Genomic DNA, 24,924 nt, shown 5'->3' on the forward strand with positions numbered 1-24,924 from the left:
AAGACTTTGTAAAACAAAAATCACAGCATACACACACAGTTACTTGAGGAAGCATGAAGTTATGCTACATTTCGTACACTTAGTTCCAGTGTTGTTCATAGAATGGAACAATTTTTAAAGCTCAAACGTAAACGTAAAATCAATATCAATATGAAGAGCTCCCATGCAAAAGTCTCTAAACGCCACCTCTGTCAAAGTATTCATGTTCATCTCTTCAAATCTGCTTAATCTCGGCCTCAGGCCATTGCATGAAATGCATAAAAACACCTAAATGCATGAAAGAGGAATTGGATGAACGGCGACTCGCGTACCTCAAGCTGCAAGATTTTTTTACCCTGTTAAATGCGGTTTATCTAATATTTTATGATAATGACATAATTTTTTAGCTTTTTACCTTTTTTAAGTGACTGGAGATTTTTGAAGTAGAGATTTTTGCATGCATTTAGAGGGTTTTGCATCAAAAGAGTCAAATTTGTTAAATACCAATGACATGACTCAAGTGACATTTGTGAAAATAAGGCCTTACAATTATTGACTAACATTTTCATTGCCATTAAAGTGAACTTACTGAACCAAAAGATACACTGCAAAAAATGATTTTCAAGAAAAAAATTCTTAGTATTTTTGTCTTGTTTTCAGTAAAAGTGTCTGGAAGTTCTTGAATTGAGATGCTTTTTCTTTATGAGCAAAACGAACCAAGAAAATAAGTGTAGTTTTTAGACCAAAATATCAAATTTAAGTGATTTTGCGAATAAAACAAGCAAAAACAATCTGCCAATGGGGTAAGCAAAAAAATCTTGAACATTTTTCTTAAACACTAAATTCAAGACAAATTCAAGAGAAATTTGCTTACCCCATTGGCAGATATTTTTTATTTTTTTTTGCTTGTTTTATGCACAAAATCACTTAAATTTGATATTTTTGGTCTAAAAACAAGACTATTTTTCTTGGGTCATTTTGCTCATCAAGAAAAAAAACATCTTAATTTAAGAATTTGTAGATAATTTTACTGAAAACAAGACAAAATTTCTAAAAACGACCCAAGAAATTGTTTTTTCTTCATGAGCAAAATGGCCCAAGAAAATAAGTCCAGCCTTTAGACAAAATGTATCAAATTTAAGTGAATCTGTGCATAAAACAAGCAAAAAAATCACCCAATGGGGTAAGCAAAATTTTCTTGAATTTAGGGTTTAGGGAATTTAGGGCTTGTTTTATGCACCAAATCACCCAAATTTGATATTTTTGGTCCAAAAACTAGACTTATCTTCCTGGGCCACTTCTGTCATCAAGAAAAGCATAATTTAAGAATTTTTAGATATTTTTACTGAAAACAAGTCACATATACTAAGACATTTTTTTCTTAAAAATTATTTTTTGCGGTGTAAGAGCCTGATAATCTAAAATACTCAAGAACAAGAAAGATGCACTTAGAGGGTTTTGCATCCAAGCTCTTCATATTCACTCTCAATGAATGGCATAGTTTATAGCAAGAAAAGCTACATAGGCCATTGAATAAATTAGGCCAAATATCTTCATGAAGTGAAAAACAGTGTCATAGTCGATTCAAGTGCAACAAATGCCATTCATTCTAAATGACAGTTTCCTTCTTCAACCCTTAATCTCTCCATTCTGCAAAATCTTTGTACATTTACACTTTTTGTACTCTCAGGTGATTCAAGCCTTGTCTCACTTTAAAACCAGAAAAGCTATAAGCTCCAGCAAAAGCTCACCAGCTCCCCCATGCTTTATTTATTAACAGTAATCTTATCCAGACCGGGCCAGGCTGGAACGTAATACCGTGGCAGCGTCCCTTCCATCAATCGCTCCATCCAAAGCCCGAGTCGATCTAATTTGTGATGGATCTGAAGAGTTGTTGACCGTGAACGTGTCATACCCTTTCTAGACCTGGAGGCTCCTCCTTCCTCTTCCGGCTTACTTTCCACGTCCTCGCCGGTGTAGACTGGTTTAAAAAGACACAGGTATTTCTTGTGTCCGTTGAGGGCCAGAACGTAGCCGGTGTAGTCTATTTTGCGGGTGCTTAAATCATCTTCGTCACTGTCGATCTGCATGGCATCCTGGGCGTACTCCAGCACGGCTACCATCCATTCACTGTGTTTATCAACATTCAGGAAAGAAAAGTGTAGTGTCAGGCTCCTGTAAAGAAGAAAAAACACTGTTTATGCACAACAAATTTTGCTTTTATTGTATTTTATTATTTAGCTATTCACTTTACATTGCACTACATTTACTGTATGCATTTGGCAGATGCTTTATAAACGGTACAAGTATTTCTACTCAGGACTGAACCAAAACGACTGACAGTAAAAGACATAAACTAAACACAGTCAAGGTGTTTACCTTTGAATTCAAGAGTATTCCCAACAAGCAATAGCCGTCATTTCACAGTCTAGACGTACTATAAAACCGGTATAGTCCAGCTATTAGTAACCCTACTCTAGCCAAAATAAAACTTAATTTGGTTACATTGTTAAATAACTTGTGAGATGATATTCCATCATCTAAGCAAAGTCAAAAGTGATTACACGGGGTTTGGTTTTCATTTATTTCATTTCATTGTTTTTTTTTCTATGGTTAAACGTCAAAATTTTCACTGACAGCCCAAATTTTGCATTGTTTTAGCCTAGACGTCTAGGCTGTGTTTGGACGGCTATTAGATGTTTTAAACGCAAACTTGCTTGCTGGGTTGTAATGTAACCTGCGAGGACTCACCCAGTGAATGAATAAACCTCTTTGGCAAACTTGCTGAGCAAGATGTTCTTCGTGGCATCGGTAAGAACTAGAACCACATTGATATGACCCGGCCTCAACTTCACCAGGTTACTGGTGTACGTGATATCGGTTAACTCCGTCACTTCCACAAAGTTCTTCTTCGGCTGCCGACTGCTGGACAACATTTCAGTTTTATAATGAGAAAATAAACAAGATGATTATTCTGCAGTAAAAAAATCTTTTAAGATTTGAAGATTAACTCATTCCCCGCCAGCCTTTTTACATTTTTTATATATTTTTTTACAAATTTCACAAAATCCTTCCAGGAAAATGTTCTTCTATAAACATATAAACAAACAAATATATCAAATGAAAGAACAGACTCTCTGCTTTCAAACAAACAAACAAAACGGGAAAAATTTTGAGCAAAAATCTGAAATAATTGCATTTTTGTAAAGGACTTTTGTTAGAGGTCAGATTCAGAACAATTATCAAAAAATACACAGAGTTTAAAATGTTTAAAAATTAGTTTTTGCTTCAGTTTTTATAAATTGGGTAGGAGCCATTTAGTGGATAATAGCGGAAATACAGATTACCGTTAAAAATCTGTACAGGAAAGCGTCATTGGCAGGGAAATGTTTCCTCTTAAAGGTGCAGTGTGTAATTTTTAGAAGGATCTTTTGACAGAAATGCAAAATAATATACAAAACTATATTATCAGGGGTGTATAAAGACCTTACATAATGAACCGTTATGTGTTTATTACCTTAGATTGAGACGTTTTTATCTACATACACCTTCCCTTACATGGAAGTCGCCATTTTGTGCTGCCATTTTTCTACAGAAGCCCTTAAAGAACTATTTTTTTCTACTAAGTTGTCTCCGACGATGACATGTTTGTCCGGTGGTGGCTACCGTAGCTTCTCTATGTGTTTCAAAAGCGAGGGGTGAGCCGTGGACTAAGCCATTGGTTGCAATTTGCAACCTCACCACTACATGCCGCTAAAATTTACACACTGCACCTTTAATTGACGAGATGGTGGGGAAAGAGTTAAATACGCCGTAATCACATTACTTTGAATTACCACAATTAAGAGTCTGCAACTAGTAAAAATCGTAAAAAAATAGTTGGAAAGTTCCAGTTTTACGAAATTACTTATATTAAAACTATAACGATGCAATATAAACAGGTGCACTTTATCTTTAATAGTTTGTGAATGTAGCAAACTCGGAGACGACCTGGATGGGTTGGAGCTACTTGGTGAACCGTTCTCTGTCTTCGATGCATCTTTAGCTTTTGATGTTGGCTGTTTTTCTTCGCTTGAATCGCTGAAATCAGAAACAGCAGATCTGATAGTCTACACATGACCGGTCTAAAGAAATATCTGAATTATAAACACAATTCATCTTACCTAACAGCCTGCATGATCACAGTGCCAAATAAAATGAAGAGTGCAGAAAAGATCAAAGACAGAAGAGGCATCATCTCACGCCTGCAGGTCAAACAAAAAACTTTAGGACATTGAAATATTAAAACACAAACACCTTTATTTTCCTTTATTTACCAGTTATTGTGAAGAAGATCATCAATAATTTCAGACAAGTAGTCACATGCTGCGTAAATCCATCTGAATATAAACATCTGAAATGGAGAAAATGAATGATTAAGATAGACTGAGATAATACCACGATAATTTTTGGGGTACAATGCATGCATATAAGATCTCACACTTAATCCTAACATCCATCTTATCTGATCCAATCATCAAGGTGGTCTGGTTTGCCAGCTTTTCTGCGCTTTATGTACATGATGCTTTTTTTTTTAAATGTCTGGCCACCCATGATCAGATCACATGAGATGAACGTTAATACTAGGTGAAAACAACAGCTATTTTAACTGCGAGATATCTCCACTGAGAGATGTATCTAGGTCAGAGCTAATTTCTCATCATCATAGACTTTAAAAGCACCCGAGGGACTCACAGAAGCAAATTCGTTGTTAAGCTCTGGCAGAATGGCATCATAGTTGAGTATGGACGGATCTTTCTGCAGTCTGTCCAGTTCCTCCAAAAGCTTTTGTTTGTCTTCTTCACTGCCGTTCCATCCACCCAGAACCGGTTTATACAAAACTTTACCGGCACTGTTACGCCTCTCCAGAATCAGTACCTGCTCGACACACACAAACCTGGGAAAAAACTGGGATTCGTGAACCCCTAGTGGTTCGAGAGGGAATTGCAGGGGGTTCGTGAGTTGATGAAAAACATTAATTAATTAATTACAATTAAACCATAAGATGCAAATAAATTATTTTAAAATGAAAAAATCTCAACCCTTACTAACAAAGTAGATTTTTACTAACAAAAAATATATTTTAATTGTTTAATCTACATGTCGTGTAAATATTACGCAGCAATTAACAAATGAAGGTAATAACAACAACTATTCCTCATTCCCCGCCAGCCTTTTTTTTTTAAGTTGCTCGCCAGCATTTTTTGTGATTTCACAAAGGTTTCACAAAATGCCGTCTAGGAAAATTGAATTGAAAATACTTTTTTGGGCCAAAATTTTTGCACAAAAAAAAAAACACAGCTGGAGCGCACCAGATAACACGTCAGCCGCGTCAAAAGAGAAGACAATGCTGAATAAAGTTGTAATTTTTGTTATTTTTGGACCAAAATGTATTTTCGATGCTTCAACACATTCTAACTTACCCGCTGATGTCACATGGACTACTTTGATGATGTTTTCATTACCTTTCTTGACATGGACAGTATACCTTAGATTTTCAATTAAGGGTCAACAAGCTCTCAGACTAAACATAAAACATCTTAAACTGTGTTCCGGAGATGAACGGAGGTCTTACGAGTTTGGAACGACATGAGGGTGAGTCATTAATGACATTATTTACAAGCTATACATTTTTTATCAGTCTGTGTGCTTACCTGTGATGAGCCATCATTGTTCTTCAAGAGAACGTCACATAGTGCCTGCTGATGTCGTTGGTATACATAAGCGAACCGCAGGATGTCATTGGTGTTGAGAGATGCTAAAGAGAGGAAGGCTTCATTTCCTGAGGTAAAGGAATCTTCCTCACCAGTGATAAGAAGTACACAATATCTGGAGAAAGAGAAACATCTGAGATCTTTGAGGGAACCTGTTGTATCAGCTCAACCAACATTATTTCTGGAAACATTTTACAAAAATGTTTACGCATCCATCGTACTTCCTGCGTCGATGGAACTGTTTGACAGGACAAAGCTCATCGAACAGCTTCTGGTTGACCAGTCGAGGTGCTAGGAGGAACTTGTTGTTGGTGATGAACTCGTCTATTATCTGTTTCTTCATCCCTTTAGCCTGAGGGAACGAATAGATACAAAAAGCACATTTTGGATCTTTTCAAACATGGCATGCATTCAGTTTCCCAAAATCTTGATTGGCTAGAAATATGTTTTACTTGGCACCATCACAGTAAGCATCTCACTTAACCTTGATTATATTAAGCTTGGTATGTTTACCTGTATAATATCTGCAGGCTTTTCTACATCCTCTTTGAAAACAAGCATAGTCGGCGCATACGTGTTTAGGTTGAACCTTCTAAGCAGGTCAGCAGTTTCCGACAGTCCCTGATCCACATATCCAAACTGCACATAATCCTTATAGGCAAATGCTGTAAGCTGTTGGACAATAAATGTAAAACCACTGTGCTTGAGGAGGACATACGAAAGTCGAGCAGGTGGTTACTAACAAACTTTACCTTATAAAGAAGAGGAACTGAAGGCACTTGGTCAAACAGAAGAACGTGTGGCTTGTTCAGCTCATGCCAGCTGTTTAGAAACTCTTGGTTGTTTTTGTCTGTAACCTGAAGTTGGGATTTAGATTTGGGATTGTGGTAAAAGCAACACTATGTTTAAAAAAACTACTGATGACTTACTTTCTCCACCAGCCTTTGTGGGAGCAAGTCTTCCACAAACTGCATCAGGTGCACCTTCACAACAGCGTAATGGAAAAAAGTCACTTTGCCATTGACGACACCAAGGATGGATGGAGTCTGATGTGCACCCAGGTGGTTGGCTAGACGCCGTTCGTAACCAACATCAACCACACCAATTCCAATCCCTAAAGACGGAATTTTTTTTTTACATGGAGTAATTAATGAAAGAAATTCGAAAGCACCTTAATTTCATGCCAAGGCATCCCAGACAGCAGAGGACTCTGTGCCGGATCCGCTCCAGATCTGTGCCGAAGTCAACAGCTCTGGCGCTGATCCGGTGCGGATCCGGCCCAGAGTCGTCTGCTGTCTGGAATGTCATTTTATGTTATTCCAACCCTATTAAGGGGATAGTAAATAAATAGGATATTTAAAGTTAGCATTCATTTATGCATATAGGTGATTCTTGCAAAATTACACTTATGAGTTGTCATGAAACATTTTGATAAAGAAAGTAAATGCTATCAAAATAAGAAGCATACAATTACAAACATCTCTTCATGTACTATTTTGCACATGATTTCAAATGACATCATACAAACCAATTTTGTTGTTTTTTCCACATTTAAGGGGAACTTTTTCATTACCGCAATGTGTCCATGACTGGATTTGGGTTCTTTGACATGGAAATATTTATAATTTAAAAATCTAAAAAATAAAAAGCTTCAGTGCATGTTATGCCATAAACATTTACAGTAAAGAAGCATGTAGAATGTAGAAATGTAGAGACAATAATAAGGAATATAAATGTGTCCAAGACCAATTTTCTCATCCTCCGCAACAATTTTCAAGCATTTTTGGAAGGAACATAATTGACTGTGACCCTCAAGATGGCTACCAGGTAAGCAGTTCTTATTTTTTCTCTCCAGATAAAAGTTGAAATTTTGTTTGTCATAGTACCTAGACAACTTTTTAGCGAAACATGATTTTGTAAATGCATATATTTAATGTAATATCATGTTGCGGTAATAATCATTTTTGATAATGATAATCTAAAAAAAATTTAAATAATTCTATAGGAAATATTTTTTAAATCCTCTAAAAATAATGGTTATAGTAAGTTCAGATCTTATATGTGCAAAAAAATTGGCTTCAAGGGTTTTTTAATTATTCTGATGTGGGCGCCTTCTATCTGGATTTCGTGAGAATCACACTGCAAAAAATGATTTTCAAGAAAAAAATTCTTAGTATTTTTGTCTTGCTTTTAGTAAAAATATGTAAAGGTTCTTAAATTAAGATGCTTTTTCTTGATGAGCAAAACGACCCAAGAAAATAAGTCTAGTTTTTAGACCAAAAATATCAAAATTAAGTGATTTTGTGCATAAAACAAGCAAAAAAATCTGCCAATGGGGTAAGCAAATTTTTCATCAAGAACAAGCATCTTAGTTTGGGAATTTTTGGATATTTTTACTGAAAACAAGAGAAAAATACTAAGAATTTTTTTCTTGAAAATCATTTTTTGCAGTGTATATGCATTAAGCAAATGCGCTTATCTAAAGTGTGTATACAAACTTTACATTTTTTATCAACAAACGTGTTGGGTTTTGAGCCCATTATTCTATATTAGTTGAGCTACAGATAAAAGTTTTTCACAATCTCTCACCCATAGTTTCCAGTTCCTCCACAGTTTCTTTCCAGACTGGTTCGATATGAATGCAGCTTAAACACCAATCTGAAGTGATCTTGATCAAGTAAGGCCTCTTAAAGCTCTCAGGCACCACTTCATTGACGTACTGGTTGAAGTGTAACGTGTACTTGCTGTCGGAGTCCCGCCCACCTTTATTATTGAAGGGAAAGTGGAAATAAGATTCATCGAAGAAGTTGTCGTGAAAGTGGCGAAACCCACGGTGAGCGTAAGAGTGAGTGTTATCCACTGTCCCGTACCGATCATAACTGTCTCTCTTCTCCTCATTTGACAAGATCTGTGAAGAAGGATAAAATACACATCAGCTTTCCTCTGACACATGAATGAAATGCAAGAAATTTGTGTGTATCTAGATCTGTTATCACTTCATTGTTGAATATGAAAATTACCTCATAAGATTGTGTTATTTTTACAAACGTGTCTTCTGCTTCTGGATTTTTGTTTTTGTCTGGATGCCTGGAAGCAGAAATTAATGATGACATTATGAATATATGTGTCCTGTTTATAATTAAATGTTAAGACACAGATATATTGCTACTCTCACCATTCTTTAGCCAGGCGTTTGTACACTTTCTTAATTTCTGCTTGGCTTGCACTTCTTGTGACTCCAAGAACTTTATATGGATCAAATTGTGCAGTGCTTTCTACTAAAACATCCATCAGGAGCATGCAGACCATCATCACAAAGACTACCAGTCTCATCATGACCATGTGATCTGATGCCTACAGACTGAAGAACCAAAATAACACCAATGGTTAATGGTTAAGAAAAGTGGCTTGATGGTTAAGGAAAGAAGTGTTTTAGCATTTATATGAAATAAATAAAGGTGTATGCAGTATAGCAGGCAAAAATTATTTCCAAACCATGACCATTGAGGTCATTACCCAGACACATTATTAAAGATTTTTTTGAAGATTTTGTGCGGTGCATGTTGTGTGTAAGAAGGCTTTTCAAACAATTACAACACAAACATTTTATAACAGATCAAATTTGAGTCAATGTATACCTTATTACCTGTCAGCTTTCTTTTTTGTATATTATAAAAATAAAACCTATTTTCCATGATTGGCTGTATTTTGCCATCTTGCCTTTTTTTAAAAAGAAATACCTTAACCAACCAAGTTCAGTGTTTTTAATTTCGTCCCATACTTTGGTACTCATGTTGTGCATCATATTTTAATGCTAAAAAATCTCTCTCTCTCTCTCTCTCTCTCTCTCTCTATAAATATATATATATATATATATATATATATATATATATATATATATATATATATATATATATATATATATATATATATATATATATATATATATATATATATATATATATATATATATATATATGCACATAAATATGATAATATTTTTAAACTACAAGTATTTAACACTGATTATTATTATTAATATTTATTGGGTTATGATACAGTTGTTGCATTCCTCTGTTACATGTAAAAAATAAAAATGTCCACATTTTGGATAATAATGCCATTTATGATAAACATTGCAAACAAAGACTTTCATGCAAAAACGTAAGTTTCGTAATCTGAATGACAAATGATATCGATCATATTGGTGCAGCACACGCGACATGAAACGCAATGACACAATATCAGGTGAGAAATGATATTCAGATGTGCATTACAGACAGTAATAATACATCACATGCTGTTAAAAACACACGTGACGATTGTAACGCATCCTGAGCTAGCCTGTTAGCCACCTCAGCTCGTGCTTTTATCATAAACATGGCATCAGAATGAAACATAAGAAATAAAACATGAATGATGAATATACCGCATCTGATGCTGAGCGCTGTTCATCCTTTAATCTCAGTAACGCGTCACCATTCACCACGACACGAGCGCGACATAATAATATTATTCACATGACATTACTACTGTTCTCTCTCTCTCTCTCTCTCTCACTCACACACACACACACACACACACACACACACACACACACACACACACACACATGTTGGGGCATATTTTAATACACAATTACTGTAAATGTACGCTTTTGCAAACATATCCTTTATTACAATCCTTATTTTTAAACATTTGATCAGATTTGTGCAGTTTTAAATACCAGTCTTTGTCAGTAATGTCTTTATCACAATAAAACATTTATACAGAAATTAAATTATAGTAGGGGGTTAATTGTAAATGGTAAAAAATGGTTTGTGCTTATGTTGGAGATAGACTAATACATAGCCTATGTTGTATTATGTGGATAAACAGAAATATTTTTCTTTATGACTTATTAATGATCCCGTTGGGTTACATTTTTTAGGAAATATAATGTATATCTTTTCAATGCAGATTTATATATTCCAGTGTCGAGATCAAACCAGGACGCAGCATATGTTCAGGAGACAAAATCTTGGTTTGACAAGAATTTCCTATTTGTGAACTCAGACAAAACCAAAGAAAATCCTTTAACCCTTCTGAAATCAGACCAAGAAACGTCCATGGTATTTTAAGCAATTTTATTCACCATTAGTTCAGAATTTGGGCGTGAAAATAGATAGATCTTTAGAGGTCCCATATTTCTAAGCTTTCTAGAGTTTTATTTTAGAATATATATTTGCAGTTTAAGTGCCAAAAACAATCTCTCTATATTTTTTTACAGCTCCTCTTTCAGGAGCTCTTTCTGGAGTTGTTTTGGCCTGTAATAAGTAATATTCATGAGCTTCTCTTGTGATTGGCCTGTTGTTATATGAGTGAAATACATAGATGAAATAACTTAATGGAAGTAAATGTTAGTTTCTGTACACTAAATGTTAGGATATAGAAAAGATTTTAACCTTACCAACTCAACAAACCAACAGGGCCGGTGTCTGTAACTTAAGAAAACACACAACGTAATATCTATCAACAGATAATCTATCAAACTGGCAGACAGTTCTAAAAGCAGGTGATGCCGCTTTACTACTAATCTACGAGATGCGCCTGACAATTGCATGCAATTTATCATGCAGCACTACTTAAAATGTGTTTACTTACGTGTTTTTTGAAGTCGGACCCAACAAAGTAAGGACCGCAACAGCTTTGATGAGTAGATTCCTGGAGAAACCAGCATTGAACTGGCACATTGAAGCAGTCAGAAGTGTTTAGAACAGATGGCTAAAGTCGAACTAATTGTTGAGGAATTTCTGAATAAATGAACATTAGCCATTGTTCTCGTATATTAATGTTTTTCAGTAGTCAGTGCAATGCTACTTCAAGCATGCTGCACTGTAAAGTATTTCTGTAGACATTACAGTATTACTGGCAGCGGGTTGCCAGTATCTTACTGTAGATTTTACATTTATGTTATTTACTGGCAACATTTGTTCAAAGTTAAATGAACATGAAACATTTTCTGTCTTTATCTTCTACAGTAAGTTACTGGCAACCAGCTGCATAATTACTGCAATTTTTTTACAGTGTGTGTGCATTTGACTCTTAAATGTTTTGAAACGTATATGGTACTTACATAGCCCCTAGATCTCAGTTATCATGAAAAAAGCCACAAAATTTCAGTTCTGACAATATGTGACCTTTACAATTCAATAAGCAAATCAGTGCGATAGTTGGTTCTAGCTTTTTATCTCCTGTCTCTATCAAAAACCAAATCCTATATGTCTGCATTTCACAATCCCAAATGGCACATTTACAGATTGCTCAAAATGCTGTGGCTAGATTACTGACAGGAAAGAGAAAATTTGAATCGAGCATTTGAAATGGCAGCCCCAACCTTATGTCTGCTGGCGAAAAAACCACGCCCACATGCATCGTGATTGTGTTAGTGGCAGGGCCACCGTTTTAGGCAGCCCCAATAAATACTCCTGTATAGAGCCCGACCGATATGCATTTTTTGGGGCCGATGCCGATACAGATATTAGGGAGTAAAAAAAAGACTGATAACAATATATATGCCGATATTCTTTATGTGCATATTATAGTACAGTACACATATACTACAGTATATTATACTACTACAGTACTGTACATAGAATACACTATACATTAACAGAATATACTATATATAAATACTTTTTTGTAATGATCACATCACTCACAAATGTGGTGAACAAACACTTAAAATGACGTGATAAAGATATGTAATATAGGCAGGTGTGTTTTACAAGTTAACAATAAACTATATTATCCAAAATGATTCTGATATAAGTGCACAAAACAGTAAACTTGACTTATTATAAATAACTTTAAAACACAAACAAAACAAAATACATATAACTTAAATAATTGTCTGTTTTGACGAGAATAATGTTATATTGGGCTTATTTTAAAAAATAGAAACTTATAAAGTCATTGTTTATTAGCTTTACAGTAAGTTATACTTCACAAATTAAATAGAAACTTACCGTTCAGACGACAATGCTTGACTTACTGAGAATATAATGATGTAGGCTTATGTTTAATGTACTGCACAACGTTTTTATAACACGAACCCACAGTGTTCTGTCGGGACTTTAAACTTTTATAAAACTAAAGCGTCTACACCCTCGCTAAATTAACAACACAAGCAGCTGTACTCCCACAGACTGCGCGTCAGTTTAAGCGCGTCCTTTCTCCGCCTCGTGTCATTTCTTCCGCTTGCGTTTTAAACAACTCGCAAGTGGACAAAAGCGACAGATTAAAAACACCAAATGTAAACAGGAATATGTCTCTCTCGCACACTCATAATCCAATCGACCAAAGTGCATCTTAATACCAGGTGTATAATGTTGTAAAGAAGAAACCGCGTGACTGCCGCCACCTGAACTGACTGAAGTGAAAGGGGTGGGGGATTGGCTGGTGTCACTCCAGTGAGTGACCTGGGTTGCCATTAGCAACCAATAGGGCGCGCTCTGCTGGCCAAACAAGTACTTACATCTTTCAAAAGCATTTAATGTTTTTTGAAAGGGACGTTCATATCGGCTTCATATCTGCGGCTTATACGCCGATACAGATATATCTGCGACATGCTCATATCGGCCGATAAAATCGGCAAAACGATAAATCGGTCGGGCTCTACACAGAAATGTAGAAAAAATGTATTCCACAATTTAGTATGCATAGTTGCACACAGTCTTTTTATCATTCAGCAATACATTTATAATGTGTTTGAAAACAAACTTTAATATTACCTTCTTAAAGAGGTCAAGTTTAATCATAAAGTAGATGAAATAGAAATAACACCTTTTGAACAGTCCCTGGAGGTAAACAGCAGGAGATAATCAGTTGAATATAATCAGACACAATGGCAGAAACCTAATTAAAGCAACACTATGTAGTTTTTACCTCTAAATAATGTCTCTAAAATTATTTCTGTGATAGAACAACTTTTAACTGGACAAATTGTACTGTTGCTGCAACCTGAGCAGCCTCCTAGCTGCTACAAGCACACTCTGAAAGTGGCGGTGGAGGGTAGAGCACACAGCCCCGCCCCTCCCCCTGCCTGCAGAAGAGTGCCTGATACCAGCCACTGTTGCGCTTTTCAACCACATGGGGGAGCTGTAAGTCATTTTCACATGGAAACTACATAGTGTTGCTTTAAGAATAAAGAAAGTCTCTTTCATCTATTCATCGAAGTACAGTATCAGCTTCTGTCTGACTGACTTGCAGCCTTTAATAGAAAATATTTTTTCCTCTGGAGGGAAAAAGGGCATCTCTCTGGCCACTCTTTCGGCAAGATCAGGGTATTGAGCTATACTGATGTTCATATTGACCATTTCAGCCAGAACACATTGGCGTACATGCTTCAAGTCCAGAGGTAAGAAAGGAATAAAGTGATCTACCAGGTGACGGTCTATGATACTAGAGCGCCAAAATCCACCTACAGAATAGACACACATTAAAAAAGAAATTGTGGGAGAACAAATTGAATTATATATATTACAAGAATGTAACAACATAATATCTGGTAAATGCTACTTCAACAACATTTTATTGTTTAAACATACTGCTCTCATCATTGAAGATATTCTGAAGGATTTGAGTCTCCATTTCCATGCTATTCATTTGAAGGTTTTCTCTTTTTTGACCTTCTCTCTGCCAATCCAGAGTTATTTTATTGATCACATTCCCACCTGCATTGCTACAAATTAAAGAAAGCTTATGATGGACTGCTGGTCAGTTTTGTAGAGTATATTTATTCTATTACAGCATTACCTGAGAAAAATGAAGATTGCATTGCGGTACGACACTCCATCCACATGAGGTGTGTAGTCCAGAAAAGGTTTTATGGTTTCGACCAACCGTGGATTCATCTTGTCCATTTCATCAAATACAAACATAGACCGAGGAAAACTTGATACATTTCCACGAATCCAATTCTTTAGTTGTGCCTAAATATATATGCATATGCCAGTTAGATCAATAGACCCTGCAATTAAATGTACTATTGAACTGGTTTAATGATTACTGGTTTTAATATACATTAGACCTTGCCTTGCCACTGCGTTAGTTCACGGTGGTAAATAAAATCCATTTTCATTCAAAAAGTATTTTATGAAATCCCACCAGGTGGCACAAAAAGGGACAGTTTGCATCTTTAAGTCAGCTGTTGTTAGTTTAGCAATTGACCACTTAAATTAAGTAAGTAATGCAATATTAAGTGATATATAAATCATAAATCACACATAGGATTCCAAGCTTTATATTTAACAGCATGTAAACTGAATCAATATACTCAGGGTTGGAAATAGGGGAAACATGGGGGACAGAGTCCGTGGAGTGAATTTCGAGGGGGGACCCCCTCAAACTGGTTAGATTTTTTTAATAGAATTGAAAATAAATTATATTTCATACACTTAATTGCATATGAAAGCGATCCAAGTTCTGCACATAATAACAAAGCTTTTGTTGTTGGATGTCAACTTTCTGATTTATCATAATACCTGTAAGCTGCAGTCAATAAAAATGGGAGTCTGGGGTAGGCTACTTTACATTCGAGCAAATTACCAAGCTCAGAGCACTCTCCCCAGACAGTAGGCTACACCAAATATTTTACCAATTTAATCTATCTGACTTATTTGTAAGTGTGAACTCGTGAAACAGTTTATGCGGGCAAAGAAAAAAGAAAACTCCTGTTTACTCCGCGATTGAAGCCTATAGAGACAGAGCGCAGTTATGCAAATTTGAAAACCACGCCCACCGGGGGGGGAAGCAATCCATTGACTTTGGGGCAGTTTACACTTGATATTAAGATGTGTTTTCATCGATCGGATCACAAGTGGACGAGAGAAACACATTACATTTACACCTGGTATTTAAATCCGTCTCTTTTGTCCACTTTCGACCGCTTCTGTGCTGTATACTATGAGGGGGTGGTCTGTGAGACGGTGGGCGAGTCTCCCTGCTGTCATTCAAACCCGAGCGGGAGTAATTATGAGTTTATATGGATGCAAACTAATATTATGTCAGAGTGCACTGCTTGTTTAGCAAGTAAACATGCTGCACAGTGTTTTGTACACGAGTATGTAAGAGCTTTCTTTGAATTTTCAGCGCAATTGATGAAATAGGATCGCGCAACTTTCACATGCTTTCAAAACGAAACTACGGAGATCAGCTGCTTAGTTTTATCAATGAAAGGCTAAAACTAGCGCTGTTCACCAAATGTTCACGCCAGAAGTCAAAAAAGACGTAAAACTTGTGTTTACTACCTCAGATTAGATAAATGGGCGGAGAGAAGGCGGTCGCGTGTGGCTGTTCGAACGCATTCAACCACATGTGCGTTCCGCAACTCCAAAGCGATCCGATCGAAAGTGGTTTCGACCACCTCTGGATGTGGTTGAAAGTGGTCGAAAGTGGACGAGCTCAAAACGTTTTGAACACCGTTTACACCTGGCATTAACGTCGTCCACTTGCGATCCGATCGACTAAAACACATGTTAATGCCAAGTGTAAACAGCCTCTTTGTATTGCGAGAAGCCACCTCCTTGTCATTTCTGGCTTATAACAAAAAACTGAATAATGCCTAAAAGCTGCTGTGTGACAATATGTACAGCTAACAAGCCATAGAACCCAGTAAAACCCAGTCTTTAAGGAGAATAAAGTGGATCGCCGACTACGTTTCCCCCTGGTGGACGCAGTTCTACTGGTGGAAGTGCTGTGGGGGGTTGCCTGTGTCCGTTTTTGTGTCTTTAAACGCTCGTTTTTTGGGGTCGACAGCTTATAAAAACTTATTTACAGATTAAACTTAAAAACAGAATAATACCTAAAAGCTGCTGTGTGACAAGGTGTACATCTAACAACCCAAAAAAACAAATACGTTTTTATAAGCTAAAAAACGAGCGTTTAAAGACACAGAAATGGACACAGGCAACTTTTCATAGTACTCCTATTAGTAAAACTGTGTCCACTAGGGGGAAACGTAGTCGGCGATCCACTTTATTCTCCTTAAAGGCTGGGTTTTACGGCTCGACAGGTTATAAAAACTTATTTCTGGGTTCTTTGGCTTGTTATCTGTACATATTGTCACACAGCAGCTTTTAGGCATTATTCAGTTTTTTGTTATAAGCCAGAAATGACAAGGAGGCGGCCTCTCGCAATGCAAAGTCAATGGAGACGGTTGGATTGCTTTCCCCCCCGGTGGAACGCTAGAGCTGCGCTCTGTCTCTATTGGTTAACGTCTGTACAAAGTACAGAATAATGACGTTTGAACCCACGCGCGGGATGCAGACGTCCTTATATAAGCGCGGGTCAAGCTTCAAGAGCTCATTCATTTTCTCCTTCAGCGTGAACCTCTCTCTGCTCCGAAGAAGAAGAAGCCTTACCTCGCCGTCGACAAAAGCCCTGCAGCGGAGTCCAAGCCTAGCGTCTTCCCCTGCCGTTTTTCGGCTGAGGATCAAAGATAGCAGAATCCAGGTCTAGCGTCTTCCCCTGCCGCTTTTCGGCCAAGAACCGAAGATAGCCTTCACTTGCCGTGGTACGAGCCCTGTGCAGCGGACACATGCCTGACGAGGTCTCCCCTGCGGCCGCCCGGTAAGATCAATATTTTTAATATAAAGCTATAAGCTAAAAGAGCAGGCGCTGTTGTAATAGCGTCCAGCACAGCGGCTTGAGTGAGCCTCTCTGCTATGAATTTCCCCCGAGCGCGTCACCCGTCTGGCACCTCCCACGCCGGGACCGCACTTATATGCATCGGTTGCCCTACCCATGTTTCGTGCTCCCCCTGCTGTTCCTCTGGGATGAACACACGGCGAGCCATGAGACTAGATGGATGCATAGACAAGCACACACGGGCTAACCCCCCCTGTGTTCTGTCACAACGCAACCGTTAAGGTACACACAGCTGCATGAAGTGCTGTCAATACAGGTTATTTATGGATCATTGACGTTATCACCTCCCGTGACAATGATGCTCACTCGTGGTTAGTCTACTCCATGTGTGGATTAGCTCCTCGGGCATGGTCTCTCATTTGACATTTGTCGTTTGGCTGGTCCCCGCCGTCCACGTTGTCAGTTTACAGCTTCGACATGTTTCACGCACTGAGGTTTGTTGCATTAAAGGTGCGCCTGTTAGCTCACCTGTATGCACGATATGGTTTTGAATTATATGCGTCCACCGTGCGCTTAGAGAAGCTCACATATGCACGCTATAACATTTCGGTATACACTAAAGATGCGCTTGGAAAAGCTCACCTGTATACACGGCTGTGTTATGCTTTGTGACACATACAATGTTGTTCATCTGTGTACGTTCACGGTGCGTTTGGTGCCCACCGTTACGTTCATCAATCATATCTGTACACATTCACGGCGCGTTCTGTGCACTGATTTATCTATACGCATTCACGGTGCACTGAAGGGTTCACCCGTGTGCGCACAATTTATTATCAGAACACATGACGGCGCGCTCGAGAATCTTGCCGGCCTGTGCATTATAACACTCTGATTCATCTATATGCATTCACGATGTATTCAAGTATTCACCTGTGCCCCGTGCAATTTAGAGTCAATACACATTTACGGCGCGCTTGGAAAGCTCACCGATCTGTGCACTATAATACTACCTATATGCATCCCGATGTGCTCGAGGGCGCACTTGGGTTCACACTATTGTGGTATCTGTATAATCCCACGCTACGAACCGTTCTACCGCATATTATAGTCAGATCGGCCGTTCGTGAGCTTCGCAGATCACTCACTACGTATGCCTGTTGCTAACAGTGGTTATTTAGATGGATCGTTGAAGCCATCGCACTGGCTCACGCCCCTCTATGAGCTATGTCCTATATATCGCCCACTCTGTGCGAGTTTGGCTTCTTCATGGACTTGGTTTACAGGGTTATCTATATTTGATATCTGCTATGCGGCCGGCTGGTCTTTGCTGTCTACGTTTGTCAGATTGTACAGCTTAGACGTCCCTGCCCTACGAGCGCAGTTTCTCTCGGCTCAATCATGCACGCTTATGCGTTTTATGTGTACACCACGGTGCGCTCAGCGAGCTCACCAAAGTGACTCTGAATTTACTTATCTCCCACACCCGCGGCGCACTCGGTGATCTCGCCGTCTTGTGCTATGTTATGTGCTCCCGGTGCATTTTAAACCCCACCGTATGCGCGTTAACATTTTATATGGTGCTTACACTTTTGCTTTAAGCTGTGAATATGCCAGATATAGGGCCACACGCAGTGTCTCTCCGGTAAGGCACTTCAGTATGTTGTGTATGCACGGCGTGATGGGATTACGTTCCCCCATAGCATCAGCAACTGACGCAATGCAAAGTGAACCGTATTGAAAGGGAACGCTTAGGCTACTCACGCAACCCCGCCTCCCCGAAACAACGGGAACGAAGCACCGCGTCTCTTGCCGTGCTACAAACGTCTATGCAGCGAGTGTTATTCGGCTGCACGCTTCAGTCGAATAATAATGAGCTCTTGATGCTTTGACCCGCGCTTATATAAGGACGTGTGCATCCCGCGCGCGGGTTCAAACGTCTGTACAGACGTTAACCAATAGGCTTCAATCGCGGAGTAAACAGGAGTTTCCCCCATAGCGTCAGCAACTGACGCAATGCTTCGTTCCCGTTATTTCAGGGAACCGGGGTTACGTGAGTAACCTAAGTGTTTTGTATTATATAAAACGCTTAGATGATAAATCACTGCTTTTTGGAGCCAGCCTCTAGCGGCCAGTCAATGAATTGCAGTTTAAGTCATTTCCATATTGGGGTCATCAGGGAGATCGGAAGGTTCATAAGTTCACATACTTTTTTCATTTACACAAATGAAATGGTCTGAAAGGAAACCCAATATCACCCACTTCAAGGCTTATATGAAGATATATTTTAAAACCTTACAAGGACTCTCAAACCGCAAAGCGATCAGAACTATGGACATTTACAAAGACTTAAATTCCTCTTTTTTAATTTAAATGTGTATACCCTCCCAGGCAGTGCTTTAAGTGGCCCAAAAGAGGTGCCGGTACTCCATTTTTTTTTTTTTTTTTGCTGACTCGACTCCTATATTGAAGGGGTTTTATATTTAGCAGTCAACAGACGACCTTGTAAAAAATAATTAATCCTTTTATAAATTTGTGGATTTGCTTGAGCTAGAAATAGCTACTGAATAAAATGTGCAAAAGGATTTTGAAAAAATACCATTAGAAAGAGCTACTGTAGAAAGAGTTTTTGAACATAAATAAAATGTGCAAAAGGTAGATATGTGAGTAAAATTTTCAGCATGGTTAAATGCTAAAACTAGTGGTTCAGATAGAAAAAGCTTGAAAAAAAAACTTTAAAATGACACCAAGACCATGTCTATGGGGTCAAGAATAACAAAATACTGGCCATTTGAAACTCTAAAGTCATTTATTTTGTCCCATTGTTTTCCATTTTGCGGGTGGTAAAACTACACTCTTAAAACGAATGTGTTAAATTAACACATCTTGTGTCTAGTTAAGGACAACACACCTAGTGTGTTGTCCTTAATTTAACACATCTCTGTGTTATTTTTAGAACAACACACTTTGTGTTGTTTTAACACATCTTGTGTTGTCCCTTTTATTTATATGAACTCTAAATCAGCACGAAATGACACATAATGTGTTAAAATTAACACATAATGTGTTAAATAGTTTATGTGTTATGTGTTAAACACCCTGGATGTGTTAATTTTAACACATTGCTTTGTGTTAAACTATTTAACACATTATGTGTCATTTCGTGCTGATTTAGAGTTCATATAAATAAAAGGGACAACACAAGATGTGTTAAAACAACACATTCGTTTTAAGAGTGTACTGTGCACGTCGTTCAAATACATTGAAATTTCGTTTACTTTTAGTTTAGCAATTCAACTAAATGTATATTACAATTTCAAGAATGTTTTCTGCACATCGCCTGAGGAAATCCGAAGTTGCGTCGAGGGGAATCAAACTGAAAGCCGCGACAGCGGAGATTATCACGTACCTACAAGGCTTGCGTCTGACCTGCAGCTATCATTCTGGCTTGGTGGGGTGTCAGCGAGTCCTCTGATTCTGACGGCGTTCTTTTACTACTCAGAGTCTAAAACAAGGAGGGCATATTACGTGTTTATTGTATTTTCATTTTAACCGAGCAGCTATGGTTGTGCGTTTCACACACACACAAACACACACCTCTCCAGAGCACGTTGACACTGACTGAAGGACGCATGCGCTTTTAACTTGTAAACGCAAGGGTGTATGGGTAATGTAGTCTCTGCTCTCGGTGGAACGAATTAGGAAGCGTACATTAAGGGCGCTCTGAAAAGCGGCAGCGCAGCCAAATGATTAAATTAAACCTCTGATTTTTAAACAGATGAGCGTTCCGGTACGCTAAAAGCACGTTCTGGGCGCACGTAGAGGTGGTGGTACGCTCAAGAGCTATTTTTAGAAGTGGCGGTACTGAGTACCGGGGCGTTCCGGCCCACTTAAAGCACTGCTCCCAGGTTTTTTTCTTTCTTTCTTTTCTTTCTTTTTCCCTCAACATTTGAAAATTGTTTCCTAATAACTTTAATATGAATGTTATTGTTCGCAAGATATAATGAGGCGTAAAGTATTACCAGAGGCCATGCCCATTCAAACTGAGAGGGCACGTGCAGTGCACCCTTGGTTTTTTGAGCCAAATGGATTTTGCATGCAACTTCAAAATCAAACAAGCGTCCATCAATCTGTTACTTGTCTTTTAATCTGTTTAATATGCACAATATTATGAATTCTGTGCTGCATCCTTGTCACTTTTCAGAGATTTTTGCCGTTTTGATAGTGTTTTGATCGTGTTACATTACTTTCTGGCTGCAGTCAGCGCAGCCGCAGACGTCATCAGCATCTGAGCGCGCTCACGAGCTTAGTTGTTGCTGCTGCTGCATTTGTCTATCTGAGGAATTAAAACGTGCAAGAAACACTCACAACATTTCCAAACCCCAGTACGGTAATGTGCGGTTAACATCCCCTGTGTAGAAAATGTATGGTTTAAATTGTGACCGTCTCGACGTTATATATTAGTAGAGATTTCTAGATTTATCTTCTTGGTACAACAGCCAAAGTTCGCCAGAGTTCACGGGGGCGCGGAATCAAACATGCTGACATGAGGTAAAATTTAATGCAAAAATCTGTTCCTCTAATAATTTTATCTAAACATATACGCTGAATTATTGAACATTAAAGTCAATGACGTGGCTATAGCTTATGTTATTTCCGTTGTTTATATACTTTATGGATTTAAAATTACATTAATTTTATAGGATAATGCAGTTGTTTTGCAAAATGCATTAATGACACAATTAAACAACTCATTAAACAAAACGTAAAACATGCCGTTTCAGATGTAAATATGATGCCAATAGGGAATGTGGAGTTGACGTCACGCGGTGTTGCATTATGGGTAATTCGCCATATTTGCAGGATCCTGTCCCACTGTATTTGAGTTCATGTGTTGGAGGTTGTTTTTGTATTTTCGGTCTAGATTTTAATAAACGTCGATATGTTTGGTCAGTACTGCTCGATCAATGAAGGTCACGCGATCGTTCAGGGAGGAAACTGAACAACAGAATACGTTTTTCCAGCTTTTATTTGTGGAAAAAACAAGGGAAGCCAGTGCAGGAGCTGACGAAAAGACGCCGGATTGCGTGGTTTGCCTACTGCAATCAGGAGAAAATTATATGAAAAAAAAACCTGCATCAGCGAGAGTGTGTTCGCTGCATTTTCAGTCATTCAGTAATTTGTGATTAATAAAAGCAGAACCACTTAAATTGTCTTGTTTTTATGCTAACACTGTCAAACTAACTTGTATGTAAGTTATTGATTCATTCATTCATTCATTTCTGATCACCCTAAACACATGAGTTATAAAAATAAATATTTAGACAATTTTGACGATTGTAACAAATATTTTTTATTAAATGCAACTGCTCAAACCCACTGCTTGTGACTCTTAAAATAACATAACCTTAGCTGAACATTTAGCATTTTGTTTGTTTTAATAACTTGGCCAAAACAGAAGTGCTATCTTATGAACATGTGTTGTTTCATCGCACAGAATAACTTACAACAGAGAATTTTTTTTATAGAATCATTAAGATACGTAGGTATTAACACATTGACACATTGTCAGTAAATAGCTGGTTTGCCAACCGTCATAAGACTCCAAAAGAAGTGTCATCTTACTATAAGCTTGAAGGGATTTATAGCTCTTAAACTCTTGCAAAGTGTAAATAAAGTCCTGCAAAAACAAGGTAATTGACCAGATTTTATGTAAGCGGAGGTAGTGCGTCTGGATCCGTAATCCAGTCTTGGGCTGCTAAATCATATGGATCTATGTTGTTTATTTGTCCAAATAAAGTTTTTTGGCAGTAGCATTTAGTTTCTCCCGATAGGGTCAAATCTCTTTTTCTTTCAACTTCTCGATTTCTTCCGTTTCTCTTCAATTTTACCTAGTTTTAGCTTAACACACCCACAATTAAATGGCATAGCGGTCGGCGGTGCCTCTAAACATGGCGCCCACGTCCCATAATGCAACACTGCGGTGACGTACATTAACATTCCCTCTTTATCATTATTCCGATTGAATATTTAATATGAAACTTACACTTTTATTTTGGAGGTTTTTGCATGAAGGTGGGGGCGCTCAGATTGTAAGAAATGGAAGTGCCATGGAAAAGACTGAAAGCTATTTCGTTTGATGTCTGTGTATGCACAAATTTCTGTGAACTGTGCACACTGTGTCCCCTTAAAAAAATTGGTGCATGACGCCCCTGAGTATTACTGATTTATGGTGATATGAAACTCATCAAAGCAGTATTTGTGAAACCGTTATCTATGTTGATTATATGTGAAATGTATACAATAAAAATAAATAAATTAAAAAAAGTTGAACCACTTTAATCTCTAATAGGCATACGCTTTATAGTCTTGTGTAGTCTGTTTAGTTTCGCTTGGTATGTTAAGTTTCATTTTTGTTTTAAAGGTCACGTTCTTCCTGATACCATTTTTGTTAGTGTGTAATGTTGCTATAATAGCATAAATAATACCTGTCAAATGATCTACCATATCAAAGCTCAAAGTTCACTGCCAGGCGATATATTTTCCTCGGTAGAATTCCTCTTTAAAAGCCTACATTAATTCTTAGTTTCTTAAAATCTATATATACTACTTGTATGTGTTAGGTTCGATTGGTGGGGGCATTAAATCCTACTGCAATATGTCCCAAAACACACTACAAAAACGAATTTTGTAGTGGTTTAAATTGTAAAATCTAATTGTTCCTATTATATTTAATGGAAATCATTAGAATTTCTGTGATGGTTTCTATTGTTTTTTTCAGCAGGGACAGTTTTATCGTGTAAGCAGTATTTGACTGAAATGACAATAAAGGTATACTTTGACTCTGAGATCAAACCTTTGCATCACTTCTAAGTTGCAGTATATTATATTGAAATTCACATAATTTACTTACACTGTATATGTCGACCTTGGCTTTGTGTGGAAAATGATGCTCAGATATAAATGTGAGAAAATGTTTGCTCTGGTCACCTTTCTCGTAAATGTTTCTCGCGATGATTTTAGCGACATGGTTTTTCCCCACTCCTGTGGTCCCGTGAAAAGAGAGGACCAATGGTTTGTTTGGGTTAATGTCGGTCATAAATTTCGAAACAGATTTCAGTACCACCTCTGACACGATGTGCTGCCCATAGAGATTCTCATTTAAATCTTTCTTCAAACCTGAAAATAAAACAAAGATAACATTTTCAAAGTTGTTGCTAACAGGTAAACGTTGAAGAATAAAAAAAATGTTGCTCACGTTTAGAGTCAAAAGGTAATAAATTATCCCCATTTTCACAAGGATAGAAGTATCTGCTGTACCCTATTCCAATGATCGCAATAAAAATCGAAGCAACAACAAAACGCAACATAAAAGTGTCCACCAACTTCTGATTTTTCGCTCTCATTTTCCAATGTCATCCGCAATTTTTCAATTTGCATTCTTGTTCAGCCTACCTGTGTTATCTTGTAAAACAGAGGTTTCAAAGTCCAAGACAGCGGGCTTCTCTTTCTATGCACTATGTACACATGGGGGCCTCCCATCAGTGTTGCCAGATAGAGTTGA

The 24,924-nt window shown here is 37.7% G+C and overlaps 2 protein-coding genes across 4 annotated transcripts; both read right to left on the reverse strand.

The window, feature by feature from the left end:
- Window positions 1-1,308: 1,308 nt before the first annotated feature.
- Window positions 1,309-10,294, reverse strand: dnajc16 (DnaJ (Hsp40) homolog, subfamily C, member 16). 3 transcript variants are annotated; one of them, XM_055188512.2, is made up of 15 exons: window positions 8,908-8,979; window positions 8,753-8,819; window positions 8,603-8,640; window positions 8,322-8,495; window positions 6,662-6,846; window positions 6,485-6,589; window positions 6,246-6,404; window positions 5,954-6,084; window positions 5,673-5,847; window positions 4,714-4,896; window positions 4,296-4,372; window positions 4,143-4,223; window positions 3,970-4,059; window positions 2,731-2,904; window positions 1,309-2,154 (listed from the first exon to the last, which is right to left on the reverse strand). In XM_055188512.2, exons 2-15 carry the CDS (start codon window positions 8,755-8,757, stop codon window positions 1,746-1,748), a joined length of 1,986 nt encoding a protein of 661 aa, XP_055044487.2. In that variant the 5' UTR covers window positions 8,758-8,819; window positions 8,908-8,979; the 3' UTR covers window positions 1,309-1,745. The 3 variants fall into 3 exon arrangements, with proteins under 3 accessions (XP_055044487.2, XP_073731609.1, XP_055044485.2); XM_073875508.1 differs by adding an exon at window positions 10,162-10,294 and having other exon boundaries at window positions 1,310-2,154; window positions 2,731-2,901; window positions 8,322-8,640; window positions 8,908-9,093; XM_055188510.2 differs by adding an exon at window positions 10,162-10,294 and having other exon boundaries at window positions 1,310-2,154; window positions 8,322-8,640; window positions 8,908-9,093.
- Window positions 10,295-13,146: 2,852 nt separating this feature from the next.
- Window positions 13,147-24,752, reverse strand: LOC141369323 (torsin-1A-like). The gene is made up of 5 exons (XM_073875510.1): window positions 24,619-24,752; window positions 24,274-24,539; window positions 14,529-14,704; window positions 14,321-14,454; window positions 13,147-14,193 (listed from the first exon to the last, which is right to left on the reverse strand). Exons 1-5 carry the CDS (start codon window positions 24,728-24,730, stop codon window positions 13,937-13,939), a joined length of 945 nt encoding a protein of 314 aa, XP_073731611.1. The 5' UTR covers window positions 24,731-24,752; the 3' UTR covers window positions 13,147-13,936.
- Between the last annotated feature and the right edge of the window lie 172 nt (window positions 24,753-24,924).

This window comes from Misgurnus anguillicaudatus, chromosome 13 (genome assembly GCF_027580225.2).
Source record: "Misgurnus anguillicaudatus chromosome 13, ASM2758022v2, whole genome shotgun sequence".
Classification (NCBI taxonomy): domain Eukaryota; kingdom Metazoa; phylum Chordata; class Actinopteri; order Cypriniformes; family Cobitidae; genus Misgurnus; species Misgurnus anguillicaudatus.